Genomic DNA, 19,561 nt, shown 5'->3' with positions numbered 1-19,561 from the left:
GAATTCTCAGTTAACTAAAGCTCCTTTACACCACATTGGCAGTGTAAAGTAAATACGAAGGCCTGTTACACTGCCAGAGAGGTGTAAAAGGGCCTTAGTGTAGCTGAGAAGCAGACCCTTTACTTTTAGCTCAACAGCAGAGCTGACTTCCCCAGGTTGCTGGAGCCTCACAGAACATTTGTACTATCGTATCCTGTTTCAGTGGGAAAGGGGAGGGCGAATGCCAACAGTAGGAAGATAAAGCCAAGAGGGACAGACTGAAATGGGTCAAAAATGACTGGGACCATGTTTGAAATACCTATTTCATTCCGAGGGGGCAGGTCCTCATCCTCATGACTGGGATACCTCTCTTTCCGATCAAGGAGAAGAAAATAAATCATTTTCTCTTGGTTTTCTCTGAAAACAATAAATGAAGGAAGAAACCTTCTAACTTGCTGCAGATGCCACAGAGAAAAAAAATGCAGATTACCCTTCCCCCATCAAACACAACAGTTACAAATGTTCTAAATAACCCAAATCTAATGATCTCTTTCCTTATCTGGCCCCCGGCACCATAGTATCTGAGTGCCTTGACAACATCAATAGATTTGATCCTCCCAAGGCCCCACTGAGGAAGGCAGATGTACCACCATTTTACAGACGAGGAACTGAGGCACAGGGTAAATATAAGTGAATGGCCCAAGCCCGGACAGGAAGTTTGTGTCTGAGTCAGGAACTGAAGATAGATCTCCTGGATCCTAGTCTGTTGCCCACTAGACGACCCCTCATAACACTTAGGAAAGCTGGCAGAGCTCTGGAAACTGAAGTATTTTATTTACCAACAGATGCAGGCATAGCGCAGGCAGTAACAGTGCGAATTCCCTATGCTGTCCTGCCCATGCAGGTGAGTCCTCACCTGCAGAGATCAACTATGGAGGTTGAGAGAGGTAATTCTACCCACCATATCTCCCTAACAAGGATGCCAGTTGCAATGGTAATTTATGTGATAAGGGGGCACCTATGCTTTAAGGAGTACACTGAGACCTCCCCCTTCCTCCCAACTCATTTTCACTGAACAGCCAGGGCAGGAGAAATGACTTTCAGTCCCTCCCTGTCGGGGCCATGTTCGTATCTGTGCTCTAGAAGTAAAAGGCTCCATATCCCATTGGTAATCCCCTCTAACCCTCCGACACCAAACCGATGTTAAGATTGAGTGATTGCTTACTCTTCCGACAACAGGTCCTGTAAGAGTTTATTTCGGTCGCGGAAACAGCCTAAGGAGTGCATGCTGTCTAACACGTCTGGATCAATGTCCTCCAGGGAAGGGAGAGAACGAATCTGCACCTTTCGAGGAATTGGTTGCTCTGGTTCTGGTTCATTTTTACCCCCTCTGCAATTGAGAGAGAAAGAGACAGAGACAGACAGAGAGAGGTGAACAACAAGTGAAACCCTTGCTCTGAGACAGAGGCGAAAACAACAGATGGAAAAAGAGTGTCAACATTCCATTGAGAAGTCTGGCCTTGCAAGGCCGAGAGAAATTTCCTTCAGAACACATTCAATGGGAGCTGAGAGTAATCAGCATCTTGCAGGATTGGGCCTTTAATGAGAAACTTCCCTGTTTGGGCAGAAAGGCAGTAAGAGCTCCCATCGTACCAACCCTAAAAGAACTATCAGCTGCTTAGCGTCCTGATACCATACAGTTATAAATCACTCCACTTAGAGGTGCTGCTGTGTCATGAGCAGATCAGACCTTGGGCTAAGTGAAGTTGAACAATTTCCTCCCAAAGTTTGAACTGTGAAGAAGTTGATATCACCCATCCCTAATTTTAACAGAGATGAGCTTCAGAGCAGTCCTATAGGGGTCCAAACTTTCTAAAGTGATTTGGGGTACCTCAATTTTCTGGTGCCCAACCTGAGAAATCTTAAATAGGCCTGATTTTTAGAGGAAGGTGCTAGGCACTTTCTAAAAACCATGCTCTTTATTTAGGTGCCTAAATACACTCTTAGGGTGTGTCTACACTGCAATAAAAAACCCTCAGCTGGCCTGTGTCAGCTGACTTGGGCTTGCAAGGCTATAAAATTGCAGTGAACACATTCAGTCTTAGGCTGGAGCCTGGGCTCTGGGACACGCTCCCCTCATGGGATCTCAGAGTCCAGTCTCTAGCCTGAGCCTGAACATCTAACTGCAAGTTTATAGCCTACTGCCCGAGCCCCGTGAGCCCGAGTCAAGGGATACGGGCCAGCCACAAATGTTTTATTGCCGTGTAGACGTACTGCTAGATACCTATGTTTAGACACCCACATTTGAAAATTCTGGCCCAAAGGACTTGCCCAAGGTCAGACAGCTGGTCAGTGGCAGAGCTGGGAATACAAAAGCAATCAGTAAGAGAAGCACAACACTTTTTAAAAGGTGACTAAAACAAGCTTCTTACATAATTGCCTCATTTCATTCACTAGAAGCAGGAAATATTGATTATTCACTGCAACAAAAAACTCTGGCTATACATAACACGCCAAGGTTTCATTCCAGATCCAGGAGACTGAATAATATAAAGTGCAAGCACATCGAGCATCCTTTGAGTTCATTCACAGGGCATCGAATCCTGCAACCTGCACCAAGCTCAGACAGATGGACTTGGTGCTGGGGTTCTTGCAGGAGTTGGGCAGGAAAAAATCCTGAACCTTCTTGAGAGGCTCTATGGATGCCATAGCGGCCTGAGGTCTATAGTAGCCTTTTTGTATGGTGGTCTCCCTTCCTTATGCAGAGGAGGGACATGGGCAGTGGATTCACATGTGGCACAGACTCCCCATTGTGGGCTACAGGAACCTGCACCAAATGTCCCTCCGTGCCCTTTGCAGCATGTGGAGTCGTGGGCAGAATTTTCCCTTTGATGCTAGAGGAAATAATCCAAACATGTTCTACAAATAGTCACGCAATTTAACCCATTCTAGGCTTGTGCTGATCCATGCATCTACACAGGAGAGGGATGGGGGGGCCAGGTGCACGCTTAGTCCCTGGATGGGCTACCTCCATTGCAGGTCACAATGCACAGGAGATGGCAGCCATGGTAGGGCCGAACAGGTGAGTGGAGAGAGGTTCCACTCCTCAAGGCACCAGCCAGAGCAGCGGAACACAGCGCTGAGTAGGGAGCAAGCTGTGCCAGGAAAAGGGCAGGTACCACTTACTTCCCCGCAGGGAGCAAGGGCAAAGCAGAGACTGAACTGTGAGACTCAGAGCCACAATTCAGCCTCTGTTGTGTGCTGGGGCAGTGCAGCTATGCACTGCACCTTGGTCAGTGCAAGTGGTAAGGTGCCGATCCAGCCCATTGAGGTGGCTAAAATTCATTTCAAAGATGTATCCTCTGCAGTGGTTCACAGACTGGAGGTGTTACCGTAGATCATTGGACGCACCTGGAAAGACTTCCTAGGGATTCTTACTCTCTCTCCCATCTTGGTGTAACCATTTTTAACCTTGGAAAAAGAGTACTCAACAGATGCAGTGCAGCAGATACAGCTAAAGCCAGTTTACACAAAACACACTCAAGGCTTAATCCTGCAAGTGTTTACTGCCGGGTTGTGAAGCCTCTACTCACGTGAGTGAGCCGTTACTCAAATAATCCCAGTGAAGTCAATGGGACTGTCAATGGGGGGCTACTCTGTGAGTCAATGAAGTCAAACAGAGGTGAGACACTGCTAGCCGTGTGAGTAAGGGTGTCACCATCTAGCCCGTAATACTTACTACCATCAGTAGTTTCACTGGGGACAGATACAGCATAATGCTAAATCAACGTGGACCAGATTCTATATCCTTTACAGTGAGTAGTCCCATTTATTTCAGTGGCTCTCTCTGTGGAATAAGGGACTACTTAACACAAGTAAAGGAAACAGAATCTTGCCCTCTGGATTTTCACTGGTGTAAATAGGATCAGACTTCATGGAGACTACTCATTCAGGGTCAGATTCTGACCCCGTTCCTCTGGCTGAGTAGAGTCCTACTCCACCTAAAAATCCTTTGGAAGTCAATGGGATTATTTGTGGAGTAAGGTACTCCTCCGCATGACTAAGGGTACCAGAATTCTGATCCTCAGATTCTGATCAGAATACCTTACTCCATGAGCGGTCCCAATCATTTCAATGGGACTACTCCTGGAGTAAGTCATTGTCCAAGGAGCGGAAGGGTTATCAGAATCTAGCCCTCGAGCAGTAAATACGTAAGCACTGTGTCTCTGACCCTCAACCATTAAAGTCAATGAAAATTTTGCCATTGACTTCAGTGAGCTATGTGGGATCAAGTCCTATACCCAGTAGTAGGTGCCTGCAGGACTGAGCTCTTAGGCAGCTGTGGCTTTTGTTTCATCTGCCTGAAGTTCCTTACTGTTAGGATTGGCTCAGTTAAACATTCATTGTATTACAAGCAGATAACCTCAGTGTAATTAACAGGGATGAAAAAGAAATGAATATTTTTCAGAATCACCGGAGAATTTGCATTTCCAGCTAGGATCCCTAATCTGTTGCAGCGTGCCATCGCAAATCTTCATTTACATTAGAGTTTATGGCAGGCAATGAGCCATGCCTACAGAGCACTGGTGGTTATCTTTTGTGCACTGTGGAATGCCCTCTCCTTGTGACCTGAACATGATCATGATCAGACAAAGTCAGGCTGTATATGTACTCATAGACTTTCAGACTCCTTCATGAAGTAAATAAAAAAATCTATGATGAAACTGAACATCACCTGCAAGGCTTTCACTGCTTCAGGTAATGAAAATCACCAGCTCTGTGCTATGACTGGCATTACCATACTGTCTGTTCTCCTCCCCGTCTGGAGCAAATGACAAATTTTGTTGCACTTCAGCTCACATGCATGTCACAGGATGACTGCTATAAATCGCACATATTTTTTAAAAGACCAGTTGAATGTAATGCTGCTTTACAAATACTTCCACCCTTATGAGTGATGGTACATGCAATGGACATGATTCCAACTCATGGTAGGCTTTTTAAACCTTCTCACAAATTTTCTAACTTGTATCTCACTGATACGCACAGTGAGTTTGATTCAGATCTCACTTACTCCTTTGTAAACTCAGTGGAATTATGCAGGTGCTAATCAAATCAGAATTGGTACCATTATTTTCCCATTTTTTTTTAGTAAACCTAGCACCTTCTCAGCCAGGAAGTAGCCGACAAAGTGTTACAGGATTCTGCAGCTCTGGGTAGCTCATCTCATCCCCATTTGGTTTATTGGCAAAGGTGAAAAGAATGATGCTCATCTGCTGATTTTCGGCAAGCTATGTTCTGAGTCAAAAATTTTCTGTCACAAAATCTAGCTGCATTTTGGAAAACGTATCTCAATTAAAAAAAAAAACCCTCTGAAACCTACACTTGAGTCCGTTGACTATCACATTAATAGGAGGCAAGTTGGACCAATATGTGACAGCTTGGTGAGTGGGTACTTTCTTTTGAAGGAGCTTGTGCTCCAGGAACTTTCAGGGCATATGTGTGTGTGTGTGTCTCTCTCTCTCTGTCTGTCTGTCTGTCTACACGTGCAGGTGCATGATTATTCTTAACTACAAGTAAATGTTTTTCATAGATTAACATGACCATGAGTATCCATTTCAAGAATTAAGTGAAACTGCTTCTCAAGCACTGAGTACAAGTTTCAAGTTATTCATCGGCAATCTTAAACTATCCATGGCCGTGAATAAAGGTTTTATATTGGATTGTAATGTGCATTAAATCAAATGGATAGAAGCTTAAAGTGCTTCGCAAAGCTTGTGGTCTTTACACAATTCTGTCTACAGCCACTCTCTTCTTGTTAGCATCGATAGACCATGCAAAGTGAGTGCAAAGAGGACATTAAACGCTGCCCGATCAGAATGGTAGAGTTTTATGCTCCATTTACACAGGTGAAAATGACTACATTAGGTGCAAGTTAGTGGAGAATTGGGCCCTCATTGAAAAAGAAAATAGCCTAACTTTTAAGGCTGCAAAGTAAAACCTTGAAACTGTGACTCTTGTTTAAAGTGATGCAGTGTTATCTTTCTGAGTGCGCAGATAATCTGAAACGATAGATTCGTGAGGTATGAACAGTTTAAATCTCAGTGGGGAGTTAACACTTACGCTTTACTATGAAAATATAAATGATCATAAAAATTTAATTTAACTCCTAAGACTTTCATTTCAGATCCAAGCATGCAAGAAAGAAGGAAAAGGGATGTCAATCAGCTAATGTCATTCCATACAGAGCATGCCAGAAACAAGTGGGATGATCATATTATGAACATCTGCACAATCAATCGCAAGCAACATTTTAGTTTGGAATCTCAGGGGGTGGGATTTGGCTTGAGGACACAGCGTGGGAGAATAACACTAAATTCTTTTTTCAATTTGGCCTACGATCATCAGTGAGGGTTTAAAACAAACAAACAAACCAACTTTCGGTTATAAAACCCAAAATCTTCCTGGATATTAAAAAAGCATCGTGTCAACTGACGACTCCAGAGAGCTTGAAAAAGCTGTGGACACAGTGCTACACCATTTCAGGCCAGCTAGCAACAAAACATGTGATCCTGCAGATTGCTGAACATCCTCAACTCCCATGGAAGTCAACTAAGCCCAGTGCATGAATAATGCCCATACAATAAAATCATAGGAAAAATCATTAAGAGGCTGTCTCCTGGCGAAAGGCTTAAAAAATAAAATGACTGACAGGAACAATAAACAGCATCCTACAAAACATCTCGTAAGCAGTGGTGGCAAGGCTATCAAGACCTAGCTTTCTATAGCATACCCACAAGGAACTTCCAGATGTGCTGACCTCCCAGAGGTGTGTAACAAAGCACCACCTTCTTGTTTATCACTTGCAAAGGATTATTTTTAGTCTCACTGGGATATCATCAGTAAAAAGAAAAAGTCCTATTTATCAGTGTTTCATGAAGGACTATTAGAGTTATACAAAAATGCAAGGTCACTTTAAAAAGCCAACAGTCTTCCACGCACTCAGATCATGAGAAGGGAATGGCCTTTTCTTATAGACTTCTTTTTCCATGGCGTGAGACTGCTGCTGTCAGTCAAGCCATGGAACAATCGCTCATCAGCAGGTTATGAGGTCATAAGCCAGCCTCTTAATTCAGTGTAAAGAAGGGGGAAGAAGGCCTATGAAGTAGAAGGTGATTGTTTACAAAAGCTTATTTTCTAATAATGTCTCTTATTATTCCCCCTATTTGGAGAAAAGCCACAAATGCCAGAGAGGAACCCATGAAAGTCTGCCTGTCAAGAGGGTTTTACTAAGATTTTGCTAGGGATTCCCTGCAGTTACTTGGGTATCCAGGTAAGTGTGTCTACTAATCCCTTGCTGTTCACCCAGGAATTACCCTCTCAGACACAGTGCATTCAGAAAAAAACCAGCAATTTGTTGGTATGGAAAGTGGCAGACAGTTAAACAGGGCCCATTTCAAACTATTGTCACACAGGTTTTTCCTGTATATGAGAGTCCCTAGCCTGAATCTACATACAGGAGACTGTATTCACTGCATAGGCTAAAACTTCATCTTCACTGGATGTTCCCTCATTTACCTCCTGGCCTATGCCTGTATGGAAGCTGTTTTCATATCATCCAAGTCAATCCATTTCACAGATTTCAAGTCAATCCATTTCATAGATTTCTAGATTACCAGCTCCCTGTAACAGCACTAATATTGAAGACAGTAAATAAGATTTTTAAAAATGTTACTTACATATACCATATGTGTTTCTGAATGTGTTCTAGCTACAAAGAAAGAGAAAACAAGGAGTTAGTACAGCAAAAAAACAAAAAGCAAAAAACAGGAAAACTGCATAAAGCAACCAAATATGCGGGTTGCCTGTAGTTGGGCTTAGGTCACCCTCCTCAGAGTCCAGAAGTATGAATCTCAGCTGTGATGCCCTGGTGCAATTATCTTACTGCACCCAAATGATGGGAGTTTTACACTGCATACAAAGCATCTGCTGGCTCACCTGCCCAATTCCAAACGGGCCTGTCGCTTGGGGCACCAAGAACAAAGGAGCAGGAATCACCAGGCACTGGTATAAAGTTTATTTTTTAAAATAGCTATAGACACAGTCACAGGGAGGCCATAATGTATCTCCTGAAATGTAGGGAGGCACACAGGCCATAATGACTGATCCACAGGGTGGGTGTAGAACCCAGCTTCCACTAGGTTTACAGGCAAGTGCTCTGAAAAATAAGCTAAGAGGCGCATAATCCAATTGAAGTCAGCCAAAACCTGCTATCGACATATGCCTGCCTACAGGATGGTGCTGACACTCCAAACCCCAGCTTCTTTTCTTCTAGGATTTGTTTTTTCTTTGAGACAAGAGATATGTTCACAAAGGTAAGTAAAGTGAAGGCAATGTGAGATTTGTGCAGCTTGATTTCTACCAAGGCCCACTCCAGGTGGGCCACATTTGTTCATTATAACAGCTTCATCAAGGCAAAGTGGAGTGAGTTTATGGTAATATAATTTAGTGCCCCTGCACAAGTCTTCCAGACTCCAATCTCCTCTGCTGGACTTGGGTCCTGCAACACCATTTCCACTGCAGTGAGGGACCCTTCTCTAAATGCTACATCCAGGGGAATGGTGAGACAGTGGTTGCTATGACTGTGGTGCTGGACAGACAATGATAAATACAGTGGAGGACTGGCCAGTTACCAAAGTTTGAGAGTAGAGACGTCTGCCTACAGAAGACAGGCCCCAGGGGCTGTTTTGTGGTGCCTACATTTTTTCTGAGCACAGGAAAAAGTCACTCTTCCAGAAGTGAAGTGTTGAACCCTTCTCCCTAATCAACAGAGAGAACAAGCCCTGCTCAGATATACCCCTACAGCAAATCTAAGCTTGTGTGTCTGCAGCAGCATCCTAGCAGGAAAAGACCATTTGCAGATGCCAAAAGACTGTACCACATGAGGAACCTTTGTGTGTGTGTGTCTGTGTGTGCGCAAATGTGTGCTCTGTACACTCATGGGCTCCAGCAGTGTATCAGTGAGAGGCAGGGGAGAGCTGGAAGGAAGCTCACATAATGTCTATAAGATGAAATCAGAGGCCCATTAAACCGGTCAGCAAGAACGGAGACAGCTGTCCTGCCCTTATTACTTTCCACTTCATTTCCAGGCTAATGAGAACTGGCAAGCCAAAGAGAGAGAGGGACAGACAGATGCTTGGAGACAGAGAGAAGGAGACTGACAGAGAGAAAGAGGAAACCGAGGTTTTTGTATGTTATATAACAATGGCTCCTCGCCCTGGAAAGCCCAGCAGAGCACAGGCTGACTGTGTACGAGAGGGTTTGTTAAGTGTGACAGGGGTTTTCCTAGAATCTGAGGACAAGAAAGAAACACAGTTGACGGGAGGGTGGAAGAGTAGCTAAGAGAGATGAATGACCTTCTTTAGAATTGAGAAAGGAAGGGTTAAGCCTGCTGCTTCTAACCAGTGAATACCATCTTCACACAAAAGGTTCCAACTGGATTCCCCATCCTCCCTTTCACCACCACAGAGCAGAAGCAGCAGCCATGCCAGTGTGACAGCGAGAAGAGTAGGTGAGTCTGCCTCCACTTATCACCTGGAGTTTTTCAATCACTGGAGCTCAGGTGTTTGGGCTCAAAAAGGAGAAGAGTCATGTTTGTTCCTCCTGTTATGTTGGAGTAGGTGATGTGCACTTAACAGTAGTGGCTTTCAACCTTTTCCATACTATGTCCCCTTCACCAAAAATCCTCTCCCATTTAGCCTTTGGTAAGGGCAGGGTCATGACATCCTGATACCTATTTGGGAGCTGCCCCCTGAATTAATTAATTCATACACACCACCATGTTCTAGACCATGGGTTCTTAGCCAGGGGAGATAGAAGATAGAAGATATCTAGAAGATAGCCGTATGTATTAATTAATGTTTACTGTTAGTATTACAGCAGTGCCTAGAAGCTCCAGAACTGATCCAGGACCCCTCTGTCCTGTACAAACACAGACTAAAAAGACAGTTCAGTTTGTACACCTTCCCTGTTTCCTATTTCCCTCCCAGAGCTCCACAGCAAGGATTTAACATGGCCAATCACCATGTATACTTATAGAAGGCCCTGTTGTACAAGTCCCCTTTACATTGTTGCAACAGCTGCCATCTCACATGGATGACTCCCACAGGATGCATATACTCTACCAGTACATAATATACACCCTAGGGAACGGGTAGCTATTAATAATTTCAGACGGAAGGCAGATGATGTGGCTAAGATATGTTCAAGTCTCTTTCATGCCTGTTTCTTTTACAGGCCTTTCTGTCTCTGTTGTCCTCAGGTGGCTGTGCTAAGCAGACATGTCAGTATGGCTCCAGCAACATCACTTCAGTTTCCCAGTCAGAGGGGGTCACAAGTTCATGTCCCGGTAAGAGGACCTTCAGATGAGACATTAAACAGAGGTCTGCTCTGCTAGCCATTCCAATATAAGGTAAAGATCCCACAGCACTTTGCATTTGCCATAAAAACAGATCCAAAACTGTGTGAGAGCTATCACTGAGCGCACAATGGCTGCTGTTTGTCCACACAACTGCAGCGCTGCCCATATTGAAATAATTATTGTAAAGCACTTTGGGATGCCCCGAATATGAAAGGTTTCAGAGTAGCAGCCGTGTTAGTCTGTATTTGCAAAAAGAAGAGGAGTACTTGCGGCACCTAGTCGCTAAGGTGCCACAGGTACTCCTCTTCTTTTTTCCAAGCATGAAAGGTGCTTTACAAAAACAATCGCTATTCTGATTTGCATTGAATTGTTATTATGATACCATACAAGTGTGCTTGCTGATGCCAACATCTTCACTGCCTTTTTTTTTTTAAGGTAATTAATTAATGCTTTGTTACTTTTCATCTGCATTAAAGTGACAGGAGGGGTTATGGGAGGGCGATTGGTTTTGACAAGGAGAAGACTGCAGGCTTTTTAGGATGCAGTGTAGGGGAGGGTGAACCACAGTGGGAGTTAATCTCACTCCTTCTGCCATCATTTAAACACAATGTTTAAATGCTTTTAAGTGACAAAAGCATTTAATAGCTCTTCCCACAGGGATCTTCTCACTGTTCTCACAGGGGTTTCCCCGAATGTAATGCCATTATACGAAGGCTGTAAAAATGCTCTGTCCCCATATCTCCTCTCCACTGCAGGCACTTGCCGCAAGAAACCAACTCTAAAACAACAAAAACAACCTCTACATTCACAGAGCTAGTGGAGGCTTCCTCATGCTTTAATGGTGGCCCTGGGAAGGGGGTGGGAAGGGGCTGCTACTCTGAAACCTGTCTTTTGTTGTTGATCATTTTAGCAGATGGAATGGGGAAGGGAGTGAGTGTGAAGCCCTGTGCGAAGTGGGAATTGCTGTACAGAAGGAAACTGCATTGGGAAGAAAAGAAGTGAGACAGAAGATAAGGGAGAAGGAGCAAAACAGAGAGAGAAGGGGTAAAAAGGGCAAAAATAGTTGCACTCCTGTGGGTGACCATATTTTCCCACTGAGCAATGGTGAATATGACATTAAGGTACTGAACAAATTATAAATAATAGTAATAGTTTCAAAATTTGTTACTACATATCAGCCATATTCTTGGCTGATATGGCATGGCGTGAGTGGGAGATCTGCTGTGAATTGGGGGTAGCACGTAGTCCTACATTTCTACGTTGCTCCATGGACCACAACTAACATGGAATCCAGCTCTCTCCTTAGAATGAAATTGACATCCTAGCCATAGTGCAATAAACAGACAGATCCCTTTTATATGGCTGTCTAAGTGATGAAGATGCTAACACAATGGAAAGACAAGTGTGCCATCAGCAGACAGTGGGGACAGCAAATTGAGAGCCCCCAAAATAATGAAAATACAGATTGTGTCCCATAAAGAAGAGCTCTGTGGTGTCCCCCACCCCTGGCAGCTTTTATCTCTTGAATAAATTCATTTCATATTCTTATTCCCTGTCCTCAAGATACCGTCTATCAATGTACATCAGACCTGTTTGCTTTTTCCTATGGAAAAATGAAAATAGCAGCTTTGCTTTTTGATCAGGATGAGGAGTGAGTCACTCCAGAATGACTTTAACCGTTTTTCCTCCTTTATCGCATATGCTTTGCTGCATTAAATAATGCCGAAAATTCAGAGACAGCCCTATAAAATGAGCTTGGTTCAAAGGTGAACCTAAAGCCCTGACACACTGAAGAGGGTCTAGTGTCAGATACCTGGTTCATCACCCTCAGTTCACTGGAACCATGACCTTTTCATAGATTCCAAGCCCAGAAGGGAACTTTGTGACCCTCTAGCCTGACCTGTATAACTCAGAATAGAGAACTTCCCCCAAACAATTCCTAGACCATCACTTTCAGAAAAACATCCAATATGGATTTTAAAATTGTTAATGATGGAGAATCCACCATGACCTTTGGTAAGGTGTTCCAATGGTTAATTACCCACACTGGTGAAAATTTACACCTTATTTCCAGTCTGAGTTTGTCTAGCTTCAACTTGCAGCCATTGGATTGTGTTATACTGTGTTATATCTTTCTCTGCTAGATTGGAGAGTCCATTATTTAATATTTCCTTTATAAGGAAAGTATGAACATTTTAACTGTTCAGCTTTGTGGTGGACTCCTAAACAAGCTAGTAATCTTTGTATGCAAAAGACACACTAGACAGATCAATCCCTAAATGAATAGCATGCCATCTATCTCAGGTATTTACATTACCTTAGTATCTGAGTGCCTTATCTTTAATGCATTTATCCTCACAACACCCCTGTGAAGTAAGGAAGTACTGTTATCCTCATTTTACAGATAGAAAACTGAAGCACAGAGAGACTAAGTGACATGCCCAAGGCAATACAGGAAGTCTCTGGAAGAGCGGGGAATTGAAGCTGTGTTTTCCAAGTCTCAGGCTAGCATTGTAACCACTGAGCCATCCTTCCTCTCTATGCCAAAGCTCCCACTGCCTGTAGTGCTGCAGGATCAGGGCCTTATGCAGCTGAAAAATGCCTATTTTTGGAAAAAAATCCTCTTTCCAAATTGCTTTTGTTTGAATGTGTTAACCAAGTCATTTTTCTGTTAAAAAACCTCCAATTTCCCCTCCCCCCCGTTCCCCCCCCGATTTTTATTGAAAATATAGGTTTGATTACTGTTTTGATAATGCTTTCAATTAAATTATAGAAAAAAGGCATGAAATTCACACACAAAATGAAAAATGTTGACAATTTGTTAGACTTTCTTTTTTTTTTTTTAGAAAAATGGCCTGGTTTCAATAAACGAACATTTTTGTTTGAAAATTTTTTGGCCTGCTTTACTCATTTGTAGGGGAAGGATGGCTCAGGAAGGATATGAGTAAGAATATACAAAGCTTTTCACCTCTGGCTCACCGAATGGAACATGACCTGGTTTGGTAAGGAATTTGGAGGTAGGAGGAGTTCCGTTACTTCCTAACAGACAGGTGTCTACTTCCCAAAGCCATCATCGCAGCCAGTGCAGACTGATTCTGCTGTTAGCAGTCTCTGCAGAGGCGCCAAGCACTGATCGGAGGAGAGTTTATTTATAAATATTTTAGCAGAATGAAGAACCAGGAGGAGTTTTAAATTTGCATTTCTTTATACATACTCCCACTCAGAATCTGCGAGCTTAGTAAATCTGTATAAAATCATCACCGGGGACTGACAATGTGATTTATAAAGGCCAGAATACCCATAGAGCCAGAAACCTCTACTGAATAGCAAGCAATCTTGCTCTTCAAAATTATTGTTATTGCTAAATTTTCAAAATACCCCAAAACATTAACATGGTATCAGTGACGGACATGATCATTCCAACGCATTCAGGGGGCAAGGTCTCTGAGGGAGTGGTGGAACTCAGCTTGGGTGCAGAATCCCAGGTGGCTCAACATGATGTGTCCAGGGCACAGGGTACCACAGCCTACCACACAAAGCATAAGGACTCTAGAAGATATGGTTCCAAGAACCTGGTATCCAGGCTGCCAGAGGACACTATAATGCACCCAGGATACAATGCAGTGCACCATGAGATTCCTGAGTCTACAATGCATGAACCATTGCTTCACCCAGAAGTGCAAGAGATGATGACCTTACACCAGGAAGGGGTGAAAGGGCAGTCCTGGCCCTCTAATAGTACATCACTTCTATGCCAAACCCAGTTTGCTAAGCTGAGGAGCCAGAGTTCCAAGGCTGATTCCAAAATATACCAACCACTTGGCAGTGCCATCAGCAGGGGAGTTTTATTGTAAATATGTACACATTTCAATACAAAGGAAAATCAAAGCAGAGTAACAATTCAAAACTAAAATGCCCTCATCATTTGCAAGAGAAGGAAGTCTGCTTCTTCCCCAAACCTGTATCCACTCCCTTCATCCATGGTTCAGGGAGAGGAGCCTTTGGGCAGCTGCAATGTGGAGAGTTACTTTAATTGTGCAACAGTACATATAGGGAGAGGGGATGGGGGGATCCCACACACAGAACCATAGAGAGAAAGTCCTGAAAACATACCGATGATTTGCAGTGAATACCCTCTTACCGTGAGACGTTTCGAGGCGTCCACTTCAATCATCCCCCGCAAGAGGTTCTGACAGTCCGGAGGGATGAAATGCGGCATGTGGAACACACCCCGCTTCACCTTCTCCAACAACTGCCGCAAGTTGTCGTCATCAAATGGCAGGGCACCCTGCAGGGATATGATGGAGGAATTGTGGGTGGGAGAGAGGAGAAAAGAGGAATGGGAGAGGGTAAAAGGTGGAAAGTTGAGCAATTTGATGAAAAGAAAAGAAAAGAAAAGAAAAGAAAAGACATTAAGAAAGTCACTGCACCATTATAAGAAGTAAAGCACACCTTCTTCATCTGTTGATAATTGCTTAGCATTGCTTTACTTTTTCCAACACGGAAATAGAACCTTGGAGGCAGCTTTTTATATTAAAATTGAAAAATAAAAAGAGAATAAAATAGAACGCAAAATATGATGTTGCCTTCTCAGGCAAATTCTTAAAAGACTCAGGGATCCACTTAAATTCAACTCAACATTTAGTAGCAGAGAGGTGATCAGCAATGTTCAAGTAACCAAGTTCAGAATAGGGAGTCAATGTGTGGCTTCGGAAGTGGCTTGTCACAAGTCCAAAATGCCACCAGCAAACAGTTGAAGTGTGCACTGATTACAATGTGGTCCACAGATTGCAACTGGTGACCACAGTCACATTGTTCATTATCTCTCATCTTCCAGAGATGTAAGAGAGGGTAACATCGGCCATGCGATGTTCTGAAATGATTCAATGCAGACTACTGTTTCCAGGGTAGGTTAAAAGCTGTAAATTATTTTCTGGGGTCATCAACCAGGAGTTTGTTTGGGACATCGGCATTATTCCAGGATTCTTTCCCGTGTGCCCCAGGATTGAATTAGGATGCTTTAAGAGCTTGAGGGTTCTGGAGGTCCACTGGATGAAACTATGATATGGTTTTATCACAAGCCCATGTCTCACCAGAGAATCTCTCTCCCCACAAGTTACTGACATGATCCTGGTAGATGCGCTGTGTCCTCAATTCCCATCAAATCCATGCAAGTTGCCGGTTCTCAGCAACTCTTACAGCCAGGCTCTAAATGTCAGTGTTTACACTGTATTTACTTCAGTGCATGTAATGCTTGTGTAGGGTAATCCGGTGCATATAACAGACTGAGGCCAATAAACCTCTTTACAGAAGCCACCAAAAGCCCATTTGATGCTGACAATCATCAGTCATTACCAACCTGTGTTTGTTCAAACTAGTGGCCTAGAAGCAAAAGGCCTCATATTCATTACCAGTCCCTCCAGTTACCTAGTTCTTCATAACTATTCAGGACTGAAAGCAAAATCAATATTGAGAGTTAGGTACTTTGGCTAATGTAATATAATTCATGATAAAATGCAGCATTTCCTGGACATAGCAACTAAAGGCCGCTAATTACTAGCAATTTCTATTATGGCCTAAGACTTTTAGTGGGTGTTTATCTTGATGTAATTAACCTGATGCTTGGCACTGAGCATCAGTGATTGGCTTGTTTCAACTGCTTTAAAGGCTCAGGTTTATACCTAGAAACAACCCAAAACATTTTCCTGAGACAGTGAGGTCCAAAATCTCGAAGGGCATCCTCTTGAGAATGGAGTACTCACTCTGATAACTCCCAGGCAGCTTTTCTCGGTCTCTTTTTCCTGTTGTTTCAAAAGGTCAAATCACATTCTTCACTCAGGCAAACTCCCACTGGATTTCAGTAGAAGTTTGCCTGAGAGGGACCCGGATAATAACTGTGCAAGGACAACAGAATATGGCTCAAGGAGTTTTGCTGTTTGTAACTGTAGATGATCATTTGACATATTACAAACAAGACAAATAATTTCATACACATTAAGTCTATCCTACTTTTCACTTATGGCAACCTACTTCTTCCTTATGGGAGTACAAATCAGATTTCCTTTATAAAGCTGAACAGAGGCAAAACTCACTTGATTTCAGGTTTTGTTACAATTTTTGTCTGGTTTTGAGGTTTCAGACCATCTGTGTAACTCAGAACAAGTTCTGTGCAGCTCATGAACCTTTCACTGAGCCAGGGACAAATTCTGAAACAGTATATTTTGGGTGCCAGGAAAGGAATTATTATCTGTGTTGAAACATGGTACTTTTGGCTCAATTCTACATTCTCAACTGCACTAAATGCAGTTTACAGAGGCTCAAAATTGGCATGAACCACAGCTGTTACATTTCACTCAGTTCTTGACAAAACCATTTGAATCAAGATGCAGATACATGTAATTAAAAAAATACACTAAACCAAACCACTTTCCTGATCCTGTGAAGGGCAATCTAGGCTCCTCCCGGTCCTGAAGTTGCAACCCTGACCATCCTATCCCTCTGGGGCCATTTGACTTCAGTGAGTTTTGAATCAGGTTCTTAAAACACTGCCCCACAATAACAGAGCAAAGAGCATATAGGAAAGCAGCTTTCCCACAATCCCCTCTGCTCTGCTGTACAGGGTGGCAGCCCTTCACAGGCGAAGTAAAATATTTGTCATGCATTCCCTTTTGGGACGGATGCTGACAGATAGAAGATGCAGCTGAGAGATACAGAAAGAGAGAAGGAACCCAGGAGAGACTTACATGATGTCAGTAGATTTAACATGAAATACATCAGCATTGTGGGGGTTTTTTCTGTTTAAAGGAGGTAGCAAGGATGATGACTCACCACTAACAATGCAAATAAAATGACTCCACAGCTCCAGACATCCGCTTTCCTCCCATCATATTTTTCTCCCTATGAAACAGAGATAGGAGTTTAAATGAATGCTTGTTAGTAAGAGAATTAGCCATCCTTGAAAAATGAGGAAGGGGAGAGTGGGAGACCTGAATTTTTGATTCAAGAAGCTGCTTTCTTGAGAGCTACCTAAGTAGCAGGCCAGAGCGGCTCATGGGTTCTTGTGAAAGTCAGTGTTATGTCCTTGTCTGAGGGATGTAAGCCTGCAATATGGGGAAGGGAGCGAATGGCCACAGAGCAGTAAAAGAACTAAGGAGTCAGCACTTAATCAAATGTCAGAGATGCCTTCAGGATATCAAGAAGCTGCTTCTCTCCTGGTTAGCTCTTTATGGAGCTTGGAATGGGTCATATTATTTGCTAACTTGTAATGTTTTCTGGCAATTCTCTTCTATTGATTTTCTGAACCACTTGGCTTCATATTACTGCTGTGCATCAACAGGTGGGAAGCCTGGCCTTTGGAGCCCTAGGCCACCAGAGCCTACAGCAGCCAGCCTTAGGGGAAGAAGAAAGAGCAGGAGAAGGGAGTACCTCCTATTGCTCAATAGCAAACTAGTAACAGTGCTGACAGTCCAATCCAGTTTTCTTCGTCTTGAGGGGATATTTAGGGACTCCATAGGGGACATGGAGGCCCACTGGATGGAAGTAACATGGAAAACAAAACCATTGTATTTCTGGCTGGTCAAGCGACTGAAGTAGCTGGGCCATCATGAGTGACCTCTGCCCTCTGAGAATGACATATGTTCATGACCTTTACACTAGTCGCTTTTGGGCCTTGTCACATAAAGGAAAATGACAGTCATATTAAGCATTTGCAATGCTGACTGCCTTGGGATCACTTCCTGTAGTGGGCACCTGCCTGCATCCATGTAACGAGTGACATGCTTTTATACAAATGCTGAGAGTACAAGCTAACTTACCCTGATCACTTCAGGGCAGGCATAATGTGGCGACCTGTAAAGCAAAACACAATCAAATGAGCATCTAAACCTATACTTATTAGATATATTTGTAATCTGCCCACCACAGTGGTATCTGGGAGCCTTCTACATAATTTAGGAGAGACAGAACAACACTCCCCTCCCTGACCTCAGCTGAAACCCGTTTGTGAGACAGAATCGTACCCAGGAAGTGGCTACCCGGAAGAATAATCCTAACACATAATTGTGAGAAAACCTTCACAAACAGAGGCAACTTTAAATCAGGCTCTGATGCATCTCTTTCAGGAACAGATTTCTGAGTTCTTATCTCACTTCAGCAAAGCCCACGAAGGCCAATGAAAAGACCAGGGTCTTGCGTTGAAGAAGCTCATATTCTTGGGGTCCCATTTGGAACCTAGAGTGTCTAGCCCATATTGATGGAGGCATAGTTGTATGTATTGTCAGTGCTTAGGGGAAGCCCAGCTTTCCACCCAACTCCTACATAGCAATACACCCCTAAAAATGCATGAGTCTCTATTAGCCCCCCCCAAAACCAGTATGGTAATTTACCCATCAGCACAGTGCTTTTCTGCAGTGAAGATGCAGCCACCAAAGACCACATATTCCCCTGCACCACCTAGATTAGGATAGAGGCTCCTGGGATGGACACTTACAGGATTCAAAAAGAACTCTACCCATTGTGCTCCATTCAAATTGTATTATAACATGCCAGGGAGAAGAGGCATGGAGAGCTATACACTGATCCTGCAGAACTGCAGCCCAGTTGCCTCTCATCAGATATTTTTACCTGGCCCTGTGTATAAAATTAAAGGTAGTCATGGCATATGCTAGCTTAGTTTTTAAAAAAACACTTTCACACCAATCAGACACATGCACCTGAATCATCCCCCTGAACCTTTGCAATTATCAAGGGTAATGTCATCTTTCACTTGCTCTCGGCTTCTCCAGTGCGCATAACTACAGCTAATCCACGATTTTAACATGCAACTTTGTTTTAAAAAAACAGGAAAGGATAGACTTCCTAAAGATTACAGCAATGACTATTTACTTTATAGTATCCACTTAAGGCAGCCTGACAAAGCAGGAGGGACCCAAGTTGGCCTAAGCACTTCCCCAAGACTCAGTAACACTCCTACTGACACCTCCTAGTAATTATAAGGCTGCCCCAGTTGTGTATTTGCCCTTTGGGCCAAAATAATCATGTGGCTGGTGATGCCTGTTTTATGTCACAATGTTTGTAGCTCAGCACTGATGCACAATGATTCATAGATAGATATTAAGATCAGAAGGGACCATTATGATCATCTAGTCCGACCTCCTGCACAAT

General features: G+C 43.3%; 1 protein-coding gene across 10 annotated transcripts in view; it reads right to left on the bottom strand.

Annotated features, from left to right (window-relative positions):
- The window catches only part of BRSK2 (BR serine/threonine kinase 2), a 499,877-nt gene that overhangs the window by 116,582 nt on the left and 363,734 nt on the right, over positions 1–19,561 (bottom strand). For all 10 annotated transcript variants that reach the window (XM_084630023.1, XM_084630021.1, XM_084630022.1 and 7 more), the window contains exons 6-11: positions 18,214–18,247; positions 17,228–17,296; positions 14,541–14,687; positions 7,719–7,750; positions 1,205–1,369; positions 299–396 (exon numbers count right to left, since the gene is read on the bottom strand). In XM_084630023.1, coding sequence (XP_084486149.1) covers positions 299–396; positions 1,205–1,369; positions 7,719–7,750; positions 14,541–14,687; positions 17,228–17,296; positions 18,214–18,247 — 545 coding nt within the window. The remainder of the gene's footprint in view (positions 1–298; positions 397–1,204; positions 1,370–7,718; positions 7,751–14,540; positions 14,688–17,227; positions 17,297–18,213; positions 18,248–19,561) is intronic.

This window comes from Lepidochelys olivacea (genome assembly GCF_965140295.1).
Source record: "Lepidochelys olivacea isolate rLepOli2 genome assembly, chromosome: 6".
Lineage (NCBI taxonomy): Eukaryota > Metazoa > Chordata > Testudines > Cheloniidae > Lepidochelys > Lepidochelys olivacea.
The sequence above is the reverse complement of the archived record's forward strand: the minus strand, read 5'-3'. Positions and strand labels throughout refer to the sequence as shown.